Here is a 17017-nt window from a genome sequence, read left to right on the forward strand (position 1 = left end):
CATTTTCAGTTATTTGTTCTCAGCAATACTCCCACATAACCACCAACTACTGTAAACTCTGCATTGAATAACTTTTTTCCACCAGATGGAGAATCATCAAACTGAAAGATACACAGCAACCACCTTCCCACTTTATAAACCAGTTAGCAGACGTATGATAAACTTCTACATCCAGCAGACACAGAGCATCCTATGTGAGTTATGTTTGCTTCAACCTGATAAATCTAAGTCCAATATTCAGTCTCCTTTTAGCTCTGCTTTGGTCTCCACCAGCTCCTGAGAAACATATTCAATTCAGTTCAATTCAGTTTCATTTATGTAGCGCCAAATCACAGCAGAAGTTATCTCAAGGCACTTTTCACATAGAGCAAGTCTAGACTGCACTCTTTATATCTGACTCTGAACTGCTAAATGTTACACTTTCTTCACCAGCTACTCTCTAACTTAGTCTGCTGTTATTCCATTAGAGCTGTTCTCTCCAGTGTTTTCAGACATTATCTTAAGTTGAATTTAATTTGAATGCATTTCCTTCATCTAAAGACATTTGCAAACGTGATTTTAAAAATGTTGATACCTGTGATATTTATATGGTTTTCTTCTTCTGCCTGCCCTTCGCTGGCATATTGCTAACTTCTGTGGTTAAATGCTCGAAACCATCAGCAGGATTGTGTATTGCATAGCAGGCATGTACGATCACGTGTACATGCTAGAATAGAACATGGGATCTGCAGACTCCTAAGGGTAACAGCCCAAACAGCTGGTCCACCTTTGTACAAGGTGGCCAAGACTATTGGGAGCAAACCAGAGATTGTCCAACGATTTATCCAGTGCAAAATACAAGTGAGCTAATGTTGGCGATAAAGAAACAAATTAAGTATTAATTAAACTGGGATCAAACAAACAAGGAAAAAACTATCACGCTCTAATCTGGTGCACTATGATTAGCATAGTAACATGATGCCACTGACACGGATCACAGTGGCCCTCATACTGTAGTTACATGACAAAAGGTCAAGTCCCCAGGAACAGTATTGGGCTATGAGGCAGTTTTTGGCAGTTGCAGTTGGAGCTGTTACGTGACACCCACTGAACCAAAAAGATTTTTTCCATACGCATGAGCATCACAAACACGCCTATTGGCACTATTAAAGGCTGCAAATCAATCAATGTGCTCCAGTGGTTTGTTTTCTCTGGAGCAACACAAACAGTCTCACTTCAGTCTTTGGTTAAATCAGAATTTGTGCGATTAGGTCAGATAAAAATTACAGCCTTGAGGAGCTGTATTAGTATATAAGTAAATAAACTGGTGTGTGTGGAGTCGGTGGGATGCTCTAATTTTTCTCTATTTTTGTAGCTTTCATTGGAGCGAATGGGACACCATCCTGGAATACAGTTAGTAGAGTCCCATGGGGGCCAGTGTTCCGTTCTGTTGCTGTGGCATTCTAGAATCAAGTGGTTACCGTGGTTACCGTGGTTACGGTGGTTACAAGTGGTCAGGATACAGCAGCTGCAGAGTTCCGGAACACGTTGGTTAACGAATCTTGACGAGTTTGTTTGAGTGTCGATGTTCTTTGGCTTTGTTCAGTGACATCATCGTGAAATAAGAGGTTTTGATTGGCTGCATTGCCAGTCCTTCAGTGTGTGTGGTCCTAGCATCAGCATCTGAGGGTCAGCTCCTCGACCTGTGGTGAGGAGTCAACCTCGCTGGTGTCCATGACGACCTCTTCTTGCTCCTGAGTGCCACTCTGCTCCTCCCCCATCACCTCCTTTTCCTCCTCCTCCTGCTGCTCTTCTTGACAGTGAGAAGCAGAGGAGGGAAGGAGGGAGGTGGGAACATCATTAGCACCTCCACTGAGAGTCTCTTCATCTCCTTCTCCTCCTCCGTCCATCTTCATCCTCAAGTCTGCCTCCGTCTCATCACCTGCACCCTGTCCTGCCTCTGTCTTTACACCCGCCTCCGTCTCACTCATCTCCAGCCTCGAATCACCATTCATCCCTGTTTTTTCATCTGATTCCAGCACCGTCCCACCATCCACACCCAAACTTGTCTCCACCTCCTGACTAGTCGCTGTCTCAAGAATCAAACCCACCCCCACCTCTTTAGCCAAATTTTTTTCCCCAATTAGACCTACCTCACCTTCAAAACCCAGCCCTGTCTTCATCTCCGCCCACATTGTTTTTTCATTTTCAAGCTCTGATTCGCTCGGCACACTCAGACCTGTTTCACTAAGCGGCCCTATCTGTCCACCCAGCCCTGTCTCCAGACACTGTCCTGTCTGTGGTGGCTGATCTCCTGTCAGTGCTGCTGCTTCCTTGGCTTGTCTGATGCAGTTGATCCACTGCTGTTTGTTGAAGGCGTCGCTGGCCTGGAAGCAGTGGCTCTGCAGCTGACCTCCGCTGCGGGACGAAACCCGAAAGAAGTTCTTTGCTGTGTGGAGGAGACAGAGAAGAGAGACAATGGGAGATATAATGGTTATTATAGAAACATGTATCTTTTGGTTATACAAGTTTATACAAAAGGATGAGGACAAAGAAGAGAAAACCCCCCAAAAGATCCCAAGAGTGTATCTTGCTAAAGTTTTTTTCTCTCTTCTCTCAGCCAACCCAGTCTTTGTTATACTTAAAAAAATAAATATATATGTTTTCCTCACTAAACAAAGTATTGTACACTTTCTACTAAATGGGTTAGGGGGTTAGGGCAGTGGAAAACCAAACAGGGCTCATTTTCTACATCATTAAGATTGCATATTAAACAAATCATGCTTTTCTTGTTCGAGGTTAACCTACCATCCAGTTTTGACATAAGTGGTAAAATATCAGACCTCAGGTGGGAACACTGAGATCTTTATATGCAATAGCCCAAGACCAACTTCCATATATATATTTAGAAATCTGTAAGGCCATAGTTCACACTAATTTAGATTGGGTTTTGAGTATGAAGTGCGTTCACACTGAAAAAGTAAGAAAATATACTCAAAGATGTCAGTATGGTTACAACTCAAAAAGGTTTTTAAAACAGTATACTGACTCCGCTCATTGTTGCTGAAGGCCCCTCTGATGGACCCGCCTATTCTCATCTCTCCGTCTGATAGGTCCTCCAGGTCCAGCTGCCGGATGGGGATTGGCTGGCGGCAGAGCTGGTAGTTGATTTGCTGGTCGTAAAGCGTGAGGGACCTGGTGATGACGAGGACGTCCTGGAACAGAAACACGTGGAGCTTCTGGAAAGACAGAAAGAGAGACAGAGAATGGACATGATGATTCAGGATGATTCCCCATTTAATATGTTATAATCAATGTAAAAGGAATATATAGAAATCTACTGACGAGTCCTCTGTTGTTCTTCAGTTCTCCGTGACAGCAAAGGGTCCGAGACTGATCAATGAGTCCGTCCTTCAGTCCGTCCTCTGCGTACAACAGACGGTCTTTGTAGTACTGACACTCAGACTCTCCAGTCCGCCTGTTGATGTCCGCCACCACACTCTGAACCATCAGCATCTGTGGAGCAGACACACACAATCATCAACATTGCTCTACAACTTTATTATTGATGATTCAGTCAGGAGTCAGGTCTCCAACTCTCAGTCACCTAAAGTTGTCAATAAGAAACTGAATGGGGTTTTTACTTCCAGACAGTCAAAGGTATGAATTCACATATCAAAGTTCATCCTAGCTGAACTTGATGCATGGATTTACTTCTTACTTGTTCCTGCAAACAGACAAGCAGGGATTCTGTTGAAACTCATTCTAAAGTTTCAAAGTTATTCCTGACATTTTGGGGTTCCTAACTAGTCATCAGGGTTACTCCAAACTTTTATAGTTGTCTCTTAATGTTCAGGGTCATGTCAGCACAGTTCAGGCCTGTGCTTGACATTTCTGATTGGTTTTAAGCAACAAAAATTCTTAAAAAAAAGACTGGCAGTGGGTTAAACTAGATCTGAAGGTGTACAGTATGTTGGTTTTCCTCACCGCCTCGTCCAGGTGCTGCCGATCCGGGTGGTCGTTGGGCGTGTGCTTCAGGATCTCCCTCAGCAGCAATGGGTATTTCACCACCCGGCTGCGGGGGATGTCCAGGAAGTTCCACAAGTCCAACTTCCTGCTAAAGGGCGACTGGAGGCAGCGCTGCAAGAAGTCCTGGACCCGCCGATCCTGCTTCTTCTGATCCAACAGGGCTTTAGCCTTCACCTGGTTGCTGCAGTACGGAGTGTAGGAGGAGAGACAGGGCAGCTGCAGAGACACAGAGACAGAGACAGAGACCTGGTTACTGCCGAGTCTTTAATGGCTGAAATATGTAGACTGCAATTAAATAGTAATTATGTTATATAGTGTCTCGAAAAACACTCACTCACCCAGTCAGTCAGGATGTGTCCCACATGTTCTGTGGACCCGTCAGGTTTTCTGGCATCACGGAGGCGACTCAGGAGATCTGAGGAGAGACAGAAAGTTATGAAATAATGAAACAATTTTATCAGATCAAGACTTCAAGCAGTGTGGTAACATCGCAGAAGACACAATGGCAACTCTTACGTTTTTCAGTGGAATCCAGAGATACTGAGAGAGCTACAACAGCTCCACTGCATGAGCCTGACGTCAATGTCCGAACTCAACCTGCTACCAAAAGTGCTGGTGAGTGATTTTTTCAATACTACAGCCAATATGATACCTGAAGTTTCAAAAAGATCTTTTCCAAAAAATGTTTTCAAAACTGTGAATTTCATGTCACAAAAGAAGCCAAAGTTCTCAAATGATAAATGTTGTCTAAATGAGATGTGGTGACTTTATACATGAAGAGATTTGGGTGGGATTCCACATTCACTTTAACACAGTCACTATCTAGTTTCAAGTAAAGGAACTTTAGTCTCTTCAGCTCTTAATGCAGCTCTGGGACCAACACTCAGCTCTGGAGGCAGTGGCGTGTTTGAACCGTTCAAGCGTGTTACACCCCTGACAACCCTCCACCCAGTGATGTCATAGTGTTTTCCATCCAGCGCTCCCTCCCTACCTTCATGCAGCGGTATCAGGGAGTCCAGAGTACCGAAGATCTGGTTCAGTTCCTGTTCAGTCATGATTGACAGCTTCAGCATTGGGTCATGGTAGGCCTGCAGTACACACACACACACACACACACACACACACACAGATTTAGAAAATACCAGCACTCAGAGGTGGGAAGTTACAAAGTATTTTTACTTCGTTACTGTACTAATTTTCCGGGTATCTGTACTTTACTTGAGTATTTATTTTTCTGACGACTTTTTACTTTTACTCCCTACATTTGAACACAAATATTTGTCCTTTCTACTCCTTACATTGTCAAAACAGGCTCGTTACTTGTTTCAACCTCGGTGACTTTATAAAAAGTACTTTTGTAATTAAGTACAGTACATTTCAGAGTCTGTACTTTCTTACTTTTACTTGAGTAAAGGAGTTGAAACAGTCTTTTTTAACTTCTGTAATTCTACTTAAGTACAGAATGTGAGTACTTCTGCTACCTCTGCCTGCACTGTAGAATAAATGTAGGAGAACAGTCATTTTAAGGAAAAATTAAGATTTGTGTTTACCTTCTTGGCCAACTTGAGGTCCTCTACCAGGTCTTGCTCACCCTGGGCCAACTCAAATATAGCCTGCAGGGAGAGAGAGTTTAAAAAAAAGACGATCTTTAAAATAATACTTTGAACCCCTGTCAGACATTGAATTTGTAACATTGCTGGCTCCATCTATCTGTTATGGTTACGTAAGTGATGGCTTTTTTGGGTCATGGATAGATAAATATATCAATAAACTAAATTAAGTGATAGACACAACATTAAAAGGCAGCAGAGAATAACACGGTTTTAACTTTGCTCTTAGAGGCAGTCAGATATGGGGCGATCCCAGATGATAGTTCAACCGGTTCACCCACCAATGGATTAGGATGAAATATTCTAAGTGTATTTTGTAAAGCTGGTTGCAGTGTTGGATGTTTTGTATTCATGGTCATTAATATTTCTCTTGTGAATATCTTATTGAGAGTATTCACATGTCATGCTGTTATGGAGAAGAGGTGTTTTAATCTTGGTGGACTTGAATTGAAGCGCCCAGTCGTCGGGACACTCTCATAGTTATAAATTGTCTCACCTCTTGTCGTTTTATCTCTTTTGGGCTCAGAGTTTGCATCGCTCCCAGCCGGACATCAAACGTCTCGCTCCAAAGCTTGCTGTCACGGCGCTTGGCGGCTGGGGCTGTTGCTGTGGAAACCCGTGTTGCAGTCATGGAGGAGGAAGGGTTGGAGACGGTCGCTGAGATTACTCGAGTCTTCATCGTAGAGGAGGACGGGGGAGGAGGAGCTGCTCTCTCAGTCCGACCCTCATTACGAAAACTGATGGAGCGCTGCAGAGAGGAGAGAAAGAGTTAAATCAGTTAAAAACAGAACTGAAATTATATTTATGATTTTCAGATGATATTCTTTTCTATTGTCACAGCAACAACTATTATTTATTAATACTTATTATTTAGTATCTTCAGCATGGATTTAATACATGACACAAGTGGAGGTGTTTCTGTCTCACCTGCAGCGTCTGACCGATCCTCTTCAGCGGTGCAGTCTTGACAGGCGGCAGCAGGTTGGCCAGAGACGTCACCCTGGATACAGGTTTACTCCGCTTGGTGCTGGGCTCCTGTAGGAGAGAACAAGCCTTTATCATCCATGTGTAACTTCACACAACAAATTGGGTCCAAAACCTGCTAAACTGACTTGAACACAGACCTGCAGGTTAGATTACTACTAATGCAAACATGATAAAACATCACAGAAGGCAGACATGGTACATTTCTGGGTTTGGCGCCCCCCAGAGGTAATAACAAAAGTGACACTGTTTGTAGACAGAAATGCATGTCACCAAGACCCATATATTACAGAACTTGATTTCTTGTTCATTTTCACTTGGAGCACAACATACAGCCTGCAATCACTGGCAGAGTTTAAAAGTCTCTGCTATTCAGGGACAAACAAGGCCTCAACTACTCATAGTACAATTACTTCTATTCTATACTTTGACAGTAGGTATTTATCAATTAATACAATGTCAGCAAATTATGGGAAATGGCTATCATTAGAGAAATCTTCAGTCAGTTGGTCAAAATAAGGAACTATTCTCAGTGTAAAAACGTCTTTGGTTTGGAGGGTAGTCTTGCAGTTTCAGTTTTGCCGGTATTGAGTCATCCTAAAGTACTGGTCATAATGAAACTCTAACCTGATGGTGCCACGAGATAGAAGAAAGACCACGGCATTACGTAAGACATTAGGATTTATCATGTGGGGATCATGAATGCCCAATCTACTGTAATAACAACCCATCCAATAGTCGTCAAGATATTTCCACTTACTGACTCCAAAATCACTTAACTTCCTAAGTAGATACAATCTCTACTCAACACTGTTAAGGTAAGGTAGATAATTCAGTTTACAATGATAATGAAACAGGCAAAAGCTGCATCATCATCAAGAACCTGCTATCAGACCACATTTGGAGATTTTGCTTGATAAACTTTAAAACTGTCTCTCTATAGGGACTAATTGATTATTTGACTTAATAGTTTCTGCCAGGATTTGTCCACTGAGTCTGAGAACTGTTTATGAGCAGCTGTGTGTGTGCGCAGACTGTTCCTGTAATTTGCGGGAAAGTTGATTTTGTTTTGTTGATATATTGCAAGTGAAACAATAGTGTGACTCAAAGTCTCTCCCTCTCTGCCAGACTCCCACACACAGCTATCAGGCCTATTGTCGGGCTCTGTTTCTGTTTTGTGAAAACGCCACCAGGCTGCTTGTCCTGGTTATAGACTTACAATAAATCAATATGTGTGTTTGTGTGTATCTTCAGCTCTGCCCTGCAGCCCCGCAGCTCGCAGTCAGCTGACCTACTGGAACACAGGAGCCATCAAACTCTGTTTCCATCAGAGCTCAAAGTCAGGAACCAGTCGACCAAAAATAAATCGACCTCTGACAAACGTTTTTTTGTTTTTTCGCCCTCAATTGCTCCACAGTTGAAGCCTAAAATTTGATAGCAGATTTGACTCAATAACAAAGAGACCAACAATTTAAAGGATAGGCTCAGATGTTTCAAGTCTGTCTTAAAACAACAGTCAGGTGTCCATATGAAGAGTGAAAGAGGTTTTTCTTCACTATAATCATTCCACCTGTTCATACTGACTATTAAAATCTTTAAATGTGCTTTCAGTATATGTGATGGGGGCCAAGATCCCCAGTGTGTCCATACAATCATTGAAAAGTTTATCTGAAGCTTATATGAGGCATTATATGACACATTTACAGTCTTTTTAACATCATAATCCCTCTTTGTGTTTCCCTGTTGAGCTGTGGTGGAAGTATAGTAACACAAAGACTGTAAAGTTGAAAGATATCTAGTTGATTTGACTCATTTGGATGACTGAAGCTTCATATTAGCTTCAGATAATCTTTGAAATACATTTTTGCACAGAAGGAGGACTGTGGACTTTGCCCCCCATCACTTACATCATGGTTAAATTATGAAGACACCCTCAAATGGTCAGTATGAACAGGAGAAATGATTACAGCAAGAAACACATGTGAGAGTGTTCATTTAGTAATTAATGTCAGCATATTCTCTCTCATTTAACAGATGGTATTGTTGTATTTATTAGTGACATAACAGTTGTTTTAAAATATTTTTTGGGGGGGTTCAGTGAGGATGATAAGTAATCAGTTTATTTGCTTTACACTTGAGAAGTTTCCATTGGAGATGTTGTAATGGGTTTCTGTGTGTGATGGCGCTTCAGTTGATTTAATCTGACATAAATCAATCCAGTGCAGTTGGTCAACAACACACTGGTTATCTAATTACAGAAAGGTTTGCAGCAGACTGAGGCTAAGGCTGCCCCAGAATAAGACCTGCAACAACCTGCAGGCCAACTCTCACATTTCACCTTTAAAACTCTGAAAAAACTCTAATGTGATAATCGTCTGTGATGTGAAAACTAAGCTACACCTTTAAGAAGTGAGCCTAAAGTATCAGCCTCTTGTAGAGCTAAGGAAATGTGAGTATGACTTCCTTTTCCTTAGTTGTCTATGGTAATAAACTGACTACATTTAGGATTGGGACTGTTCGTTTAAAAACATACGATAAAAAAACTCTTGGGCCAAAACCTTCTGACATTTTACTGAACAATTAATCAATTAATTGAGACAATAGCTGGCAGATAAATCAATGATGAACATGTTTTGTTAAGGTCCTGAAGTGAAAGCCTCATCAGCAGATTGAATTTACATTTAATTTCTCTTCATTATTCAGTCAGAAATTTGGTTATTTCGCTTTAAACGATCCAACCAGACTAGATAAGAGGCATTAGACACCAGAAGACAGTCAACGCTGGAGGGAAAACACAGAGAATCTAAAAATGGGTTCACATCATGAGAAACAAAACATAATGTTTTTCTTATATACGGTATAAGTGTTGTTGTGTTACAGTTGGAGAAAACAAACCCTGAGGCCGTAATGCAGTGTTAGCATGCAGCACTGTCTGAGGCCCTAAACAGGGAATGACCCTTCAGACTTCTACACTGTTTCACCAAAGCAATCAATCATGAAAAGAGTTTGAGGTCACGACACTTCACTAAACCATTAAAACATTTAACTTTTAACAACACCAGATTTTAAAAAACAACCACACACCATTAAATACCAAAGACACACGACAACAAACTACATCTATTCTCATGTGTTGTTAAGGAAAAATATTGTTACTGTATATATAATGTAGTGTTATATATAATCCTAAACTGATAGTGGATGATACAGGAATGATAACAAATGAAAGAAAACATTAGAGAAAGACTTGCTCTGTTTCTATCAATTTAAGAGTAGACTGCAGTTCAACTGGATTCAAGTAGTTTAGATTAGAAGAGATTAAATTGAATCAGGTTATGTTAGATTAGAACAGATCAGACTAGTTTATATATCAGATTAAAATAGGTCGAGTCAGATTAGATTGAATCAGAGTCAGATTACAAAGAAAAAAATATACAATTTAATATGGACTCATGGTGGAAATGTGTAAGCAGTATAACTACTAGAGATTTCAGTTTGGTAAATACAGCAGGAGTACTCAATCATTCGTCATTATTATAATAGAAAATTAAGATTTACATTTACTGAGTAGAGCTGAGGCACCAACCACTTCACATCCGCCCTCAAATAATCAACTTTAATCTGATTTAAGCTCCGGAGAGGCTCTTCCCTCCATCTTACCTCCACCTGCTTCCCCATGCTGTCGATCCCCTTGCTGAACTCCACAGAGCATCCAGATTTAAACCTCTGTACCAGCAGGCATAGGGGGCTCTGCCCCACCACCATAATGCTCACCCCAAACCCTGCCGCAGGATCTGGATCTTTCCCAGTACCAAGAGAGCACGCAGAAATTCTTCAAAACTGGTAGAGTGTCCAGAAAGAGTTTTGGTCTGGTGGAGCATTCAGAGGGTGTGAGTGTCCACAGGAGGGTTGCACCAGTAAGGAGTCTGGAAATAGTCTGATGTAAAGACCTAAACTGGAGTTGAGTACTGACGATAGCGGTAGAGAATCGACAAGGAATTCAGAGTCTAGAAAGAGTCTGGTACTGGTTTTGTGACAGTAGACAGTCCAGAGAGAGTCCAGTACATTTAGAGTGACAGATTTGGTCCTGATAGAGCATCAACAACATGAAACACTGGTACCAGTAGAGTTTAAAGTCTGGTTCTGGAAAGAAGGAGCTCAGTAGCAGTAGAGTTTAGTTTATGACAACCTGGCTCTGGTAGAGTAGAGCGTCCTGTCAGATTAAACAAAAGATCAGTACTGGTTGAGTATCTGGATCGAGCTTGTTACCAGTAAAGTTTCCTGACAACCCGGCTCAGATAGTGTCCTGAAAACATCTGGATCTGGATCAGTCGAGTTTTCTGTTCTCTTCTTTGTTTAATCCCTTCCTCGCTCTCAGTGGCTTCTCACTTCTGACTCTGTTTGAAAACTCACAGCTTGTTAACTCTCTCTCTCTCTCTCTCTCTCTCTCTCTCTCTCTCTCTCTCTCTCTCTCTCTCTCTCTCTCTCTCTCTCTGACTCTCTCTCTCTCTGTCTCTCTCTCTCTCTCTCTGTCTCTCTCTCTCTCTGACTCTCTCTCTCTCTCTCTCTCTCTCTCTCTGACTTACTCACTCATTGCCTCACTCACCCACTCACACTACTTCATTTCCTTCCTTCCTTCCTTTCTCCCTTTTCCTCTACCCTACCTATAATTGCTCTCTATTATGCTCACACGTCTCTGTATTGTTTTCGACTGTCTAACTTGGTGGTGCAACACCTTTTTATTATCTAGTTTGTTTTTTTTATCTTGTGTGGTCACTGAGAGTTACCGAACATCATTTTGTTCTTTGCCTATCATGACAAATAAAATGTCCCATGCCTCATTTTTAATTTTTTTCCTTCCTTTCCTTCCTATGTCATGTTTTTTTCTTTCATCAATGAGGTCAACACATCCCATAAAAAGACCAAACCTGAACATTGAACTGACCCTGCTAACACTTATATCCCCTATGTATAGCTCCACACTGTTTATTTCATCATGTTAAGATAAACATCACTTGCTCTGGAGTTAATACTGGAGCTACTGGCGGTGCTTGGACTTTACTGCTCAATCCAACATAGGTCAATGTCAATCTGAACTGCAATTACAAAAGAGAGAAAGAGAGAGAGAAGATAGCCTGCAGGCAGTCAAACCCTCTGTCCTGGTTTTCTAACAGATTAAGTCAATTACTGTGTGTGTGTGTGTGTGTGTGTGTGTGTGTGTGTGTGTGTGTGTGTGTGTGTGTGTGTGTGTGTGTGTGTGATATAAATCTGTTAACACTACAGATGTGTTTTTATCCACTTTCTTTAATTCCCAAGTATATTGCAAAAAAAAAAGTTTTTTCCACTTGGCTGAGGTGGAAAAGTTAGTGATTACATCATTATGACCAAATCATCGATCATGTGACTTTAATATCCACTGAAGCGATGACAAGTAGCAGGAAGTGAAAACATCAGATATGTAAAGACTGATGAGGAGACTGTACCTGTCCTCAAAATACAACATTAATTATAACATGAATGCCATATTTTTATCATGTTTTCTTCACTTTCTGCTCCATCATCTTATGTGTGCATAGATATCTACTGAATGACTAATGTAAAAAAGGATAAGCAACTGTTTCAGCATGCTACACCTTTTTGGTCAGAAACTGCTTTATTTATTTATTTATTTGTTGTTATTTTTATTATTTGTCCTTTTGGTTTGTCACTATTTCACAGGGAGATGAAGAAAACAAGGACATATGATGATGTGTTTAATGACTGTAATAAACTAAACTACACTAAACTAGTAGATCAAGGACCCCCAATTAGCCCAATTAAATGTTTACACCTAATACTCATGTAACAGCAGTGAATGGAAATGTGCTTTAATCCAATTTTCTTTTGTGGATTTTTGAGAGAAATCAGTTAAAATATTGACTACAGTACATCTGGATGGAAACAGCCTATTCACAATGTGGCGACTCACTTTCCAAAAAAGCAGATTCTCATAAGACAAATCATCAACTTCAGGGTTAAAAGATAGGTTCACAGTTTTTTAAGTTTTGAACCAGTACACAGATGCCCTGAACATCCCTCCTATTCTTACTGATAATTAGAGGATCTCTTCCAAATGCACTGATAGTTAAAGTGCATGAGGGAGAAAAGATCCCCAGTTCTTGTATTGAGCAACAAATGAGCTAACATGAAGCTTCGTCCCTCTGAGCTAGTCAAATAAAGTGGATATCTTCCAAATTTAAAGTATTTTTAGTACAATATTCCCTGTTGTCGGACAGTGTTTTCCTGTTCAGCTGCAGTGGAAGGAACACAACAAAAAAAGAGAGAAAAGAGGGAAAAGAGGGGATCTGGCACTAGAAAAGACTGTAACTTTTAAAAGATAATGACTTCATGAAAGCCAGCAGGAACAGAAGATTACAGCAAGAAAAACCTATTTCAATGTTTATTTGGGCACCGATGCACTATTGTTTTATGACAGGCTTGAAAAATGATGAATTCGTCCTTTAAGACTTCTGGTAAAGGTTAAGGTGAGGTTTAATCTTCGGGGAAATGACAAAAAATAAAGTGTCTTAGTGCATTTTGGGTTGCCGCCGCGGCCGGCAGTCAGACACAGAGCTGTTGTTTCCTTTGGATGCAGTGACTGATATCAGAGTCAGAGCATCAACGCTGACCTCCGACATAGCATGAGACACTGCTTATATTCAGCTGACAATAGCGGCCTCCTCTGAGTCAGCTCCATTGTCTGCAGGCCGTCGTGTCGTGGAGACCCAGAGAGAGGAACAAGAGTCGACTATTGATCCAAGAACAGGCTGACATGGCTCTAATGACTCAAACTAACCCTCATGTAATCTGTACTGTGACACATCGGCTGTTTGGTCGCACATTTCCGTCAATTTTGGTGGGCATGGCTCCTGCTATTTAAGAAAGCGATGAGGATTCTGGTGAGAGACTTACGGTAATTCCCCCGAATAAACAGACATGAAGATAAAATCTAAAATCAACAAAAGCAAAAGGCAGCATGAGGAGGAGGTCGGAGGGGCGGACGGAGAAAGATGCAGCAGCAAAACAGTGTTGATATAAGAGTGGAGATGTATAATAAATAATAAACAAATAAATCACTGACAATAAAATAAATATCAGAATCTTATAATAAATGTGTGTTTTGCTGCTTAAGACACAAACATACACAAATTATTCAGTGTTTATTTAATTTATTTTTATTATTTAATGAAAACTGTTAATCTAACATGTGACCCTGTTGGGCTCATTAGATTATACAGTAATTAATAAGTGGAAACAAAAATCTATAGTTATTCTGTAATTACAGCTCTTTCAACCATTTGATTGACATGTTTTACACTTTAGAAGTTTCTTTAGAGTCTCTTTGTTATGTTTCAGAGCTTTTATCTTATTATTTGTTCATGTTCCTGATATTTCATGATGCAGTTATGTGTTGGAGTAACGTTCGATTTGGTAACTCATCATTTTACAGTTTACTTTAATTTCCTAGAAAGGAGCTGATACATTATGTCATTGCAGATTAATAGGTTCTTGTAGATTTTAATCCTAATTCTCATTTAGTACACTTTAAATTGATTAATTAGAACTGTAATTTGTCTACAGATAAGCATAACAATCAAAATATGTTTAAAAGAAACTTTCCAATAATACATTCAAATGAAAGAATATATATTTAGTTTTAAATGGAGAAGTTCCTCTGGTTCTTCTAGACTGCATCAACTTCTTCTTATAAACTCTACACAGCTAACTAAACTCTCCTCCTCTATAATTAATGCCACATTAGGGCTGCAACTAACGATTACTCTCAATAACGAATAATCTGCTGATTATTTCAAATGTCAGAAAACAAAGAAAAATGCCTGATATCATTTATTAAAGCTTAAAAAGACTTCTAGAAATATCCTGTTTTGTTCGATCGACCTGCAAAGCAATTATTTGATAATCAAAATAGTTGCTTTTTAATTAATCTTCCATCAAATGAGTTTTCAATTAACTGCCTAATAGTTGCAGCTCTATGCCACGTTTCATATTCCTTTACAGCCAACATCTTCTGACATTGCTAAGGAGACTCCAAACTCATAATAAAAATCCTTGAGCTTTGATTTTAGTCATATCCAGACAAAGACAGAGTTCCTCCAGAAGTGAATATGCTGATAAAAAGTATGAACGCCTATCGTGACCTCTGATCTCTAAATCCATTGAAACAGTCCCCAGGTCCTGGGGGTTTCAGTAACAGCACAATACCACTCTCTCTGAGTCACTGTAGTAAAAAGGGAGTAACAGCAGAGAAACAATAGAGGGTAAATTATTCCAGGTTCATTATCTGCCAGCGCTGGTTTTGTAAGAACATAAGACTGATGGAGTGTTTGGGTCTGTTTGACATAGTGCAGTGAACAGGGTGGACATCCTGTGTTAGACGGAGCACAGAGAGGGGGGAAACGCCCGGGAAGGAACGGGCTGCCCGTCTAAAAATACAGACACACACAGGAGGGGCACAACATGAGGGCCAAGGGCTAGCGGGCCCCCGAGGGTCCGAGTGTACAATAATCTACAGTCAGAGCTGCAGACAGATAAGTACATTGAGTCAAGAACACATGCTTTGTCCTACATTTCAAAAGGGAATTCATTACTCCTCTTGGTTTCAGAAGCAATGGAACAAATGCTTGTACCTGTTTAACCCTGAATATATCTGGCCTGTCTTCTCCTTGTATCGTCTTATATATATTTATTTTATTGATATATATGAAGCTGTTAATGTGTCCCAAATAAAGCTGCTTCTTCTTCTCAGTGTAAAATACATTTTTAAGGATGAGAGAGACATTTGCATTGTTGTAATAATTTTTCTGGGCTAGTTATGAGAAAAAAGTTTTAATTTCCTAGCAAAGCAATCATTCAGTAACATTTTAATTTCATGAGGAAGAATGAAGTCATGCAAGTTCTTTGCTCCCTCTTTTAACTAGCAGTCTATTTAACTATATCTGATGAGCTAGTGTTATCTTTTTAAATAATTTTATGTTTTTTTGTCTTGTTTTTGTTGTTTGTTTCTTCTCTCCTGCCAATTGCTTTTCTATGTTATGCAACACCAGCATAATTTTGCATATATAATTTCTTAAAACACAAATTAAAAGTCCTTTGCTCTCAGTATTGAAGTCCAGCTGGTGGAACAAATACAATGAAATACACACTGGGTTGCAGACAAACACCTTCCTTCTCCCTTTCCCCTGCTCACTGACTCTGTGTGTAAGAAAGCACAGCAGCGCCTCCACCTGCTGAGCAAAAGTTCAGGACTTTTAAAGCCAGCAGGGTCGTTTTAACCCTGGTTTGAAGGACTCTAAATGAATCCATACTCCCTTACTCCACCCAACATTTTATCCTGGTGCAACGTCACCGCCGGCAAACATAAGACAAAATCAGGCCAGAAAACTCTACACCCCTACACTCCCCAATCTGAGCTGCCCTCCCTGTTTAGTGATCAGGAAAGCCACTCTGATTAAGCAGGACTCCTTTCAGCCCCTCCACCAGTCCTTCCAGTTACTGCTAGTCCAGAAACACATCTAAATAAAAATCTCTTATTCCCACTGCAATCTTTACCCTAAAAAACTAAAACAGGTGCTGCACTCTGTCCTGTTTAATATCTGTCTTTCCAGTTGTAGTTTTTACTGTATGTGTGTGTTTTTTAATGTGTTTGTTATAGGGCTGTCAGCGTTAACGTGTTAATCACGATTAGATTAATGCAATCAATAACGCGTTAATTTTTTTAAATCGCATTTTAATTTTGCAAGCCTTTTTGTCCCTTCTACTTTACACTCTGCTTTGAAGTGGCCTCCTGCAGTAAACCTACCGCGCTGATGGAAAGTAAGAGAGCTACTGGACTTTTGAACGGCTTGTTTAACTTTAAAACACTTCCAGACGCTTCAGTTGACAAGTCAAAAGTAAAATGCAACCTGTGTCAAACGGAGTTTAACTACCACCGGAGTACGTCGAGTTTGAGTTAGCTTGCAAATGTAAAATAACAGGATTTTAAACATGCAATTCAAAACACGACTAATCTTGATTAACTATGGAAATTCTGCGATTAATCGCGATTTAAAAAATTAATCGTTTGACAGCCCTAGTTTTTTAATGTGTGGAGCCATGTCAAAGGAAATGTTCTGTTATTTTGTGGATAATAAATAAATAAATAAATAATAATAAATAAAGGCTTCTTATCTTATTCTATATAAAATGATTCAACATACAATATATGTAATTTAAAAACTCAAACATGGGTTTAGTATTAAGTTACTAAAACTTCCTGCATAATATTCTGTGACAATACAACAGACAGCTTCACTTCCTGAACATCACTTGTCATTTATATATCATATGAAAAGGTGTGAACGAACTGTCACCACAGC

The 17017-nt window shown here is 40.1% G+C and overlaps 1 protein-coding gene across 1 annotated transcript in view; it reads right to left on the reverse strand.

Annotated features, from left to right (window-relative positions):
* Positions 1-1334: 1334 nt before the first annotated feature.
* Positions 1335-17017, reverse strand: part of arhgef3 (Rho guanine nucleotide exchange factor (GEF) 3) — a 22046-nt gene continuing 6363 nt past the window's right edge. Inside the window, exons 3-11 of the mRNA XM_053315719.1 lie at positions 6546-6653; positions 6115-6366; positions 5559-5621; positions 5000-5096; positions 4347-4423; positions 3967-4224; positions 3325-3495; positions 3029-3218; positions 1335-2428 (exon numbers count right to left, since the gene is read on the reverse strand). Of these exons, the coding sequence (XP_053171694.1) occupies positions 1656-2428; positions 3029-3218; positions 3325-3495; positions 3967-4224; positions 4347-4423; positions 5000-5096; positions 5559-5621; positions 6115-6366; positions 6546-6653 (1989 nt within the window). The 3' untranslated portion in view covers positions 1335-1655. The remainder of the gene's footprint in view (positions 2429-3028; positions 3219-3324; positions 3496-3966; positions 4225-4346; positions 4424-4999; positions 5097-5558; positions 5622-6114; positions 6367-6545; positions 6654-17017) is intronic.

This window comes from Scomber japonicus, chromosome 3 (assembly GCF_027409825.1).
Source record: "Scomber japonicus isolate fScoJap1 chromosome 3, fScoJap1.pri, whole genome shotgun sequence".
In the NCBI taxonomy this organism is placed as follows: domain Eukaryota; kingdom Metazoa; phylum Chordata; class Actinopteri; order Scombriformes; family Scombridae; genus Scomber; species Scomber japonicus.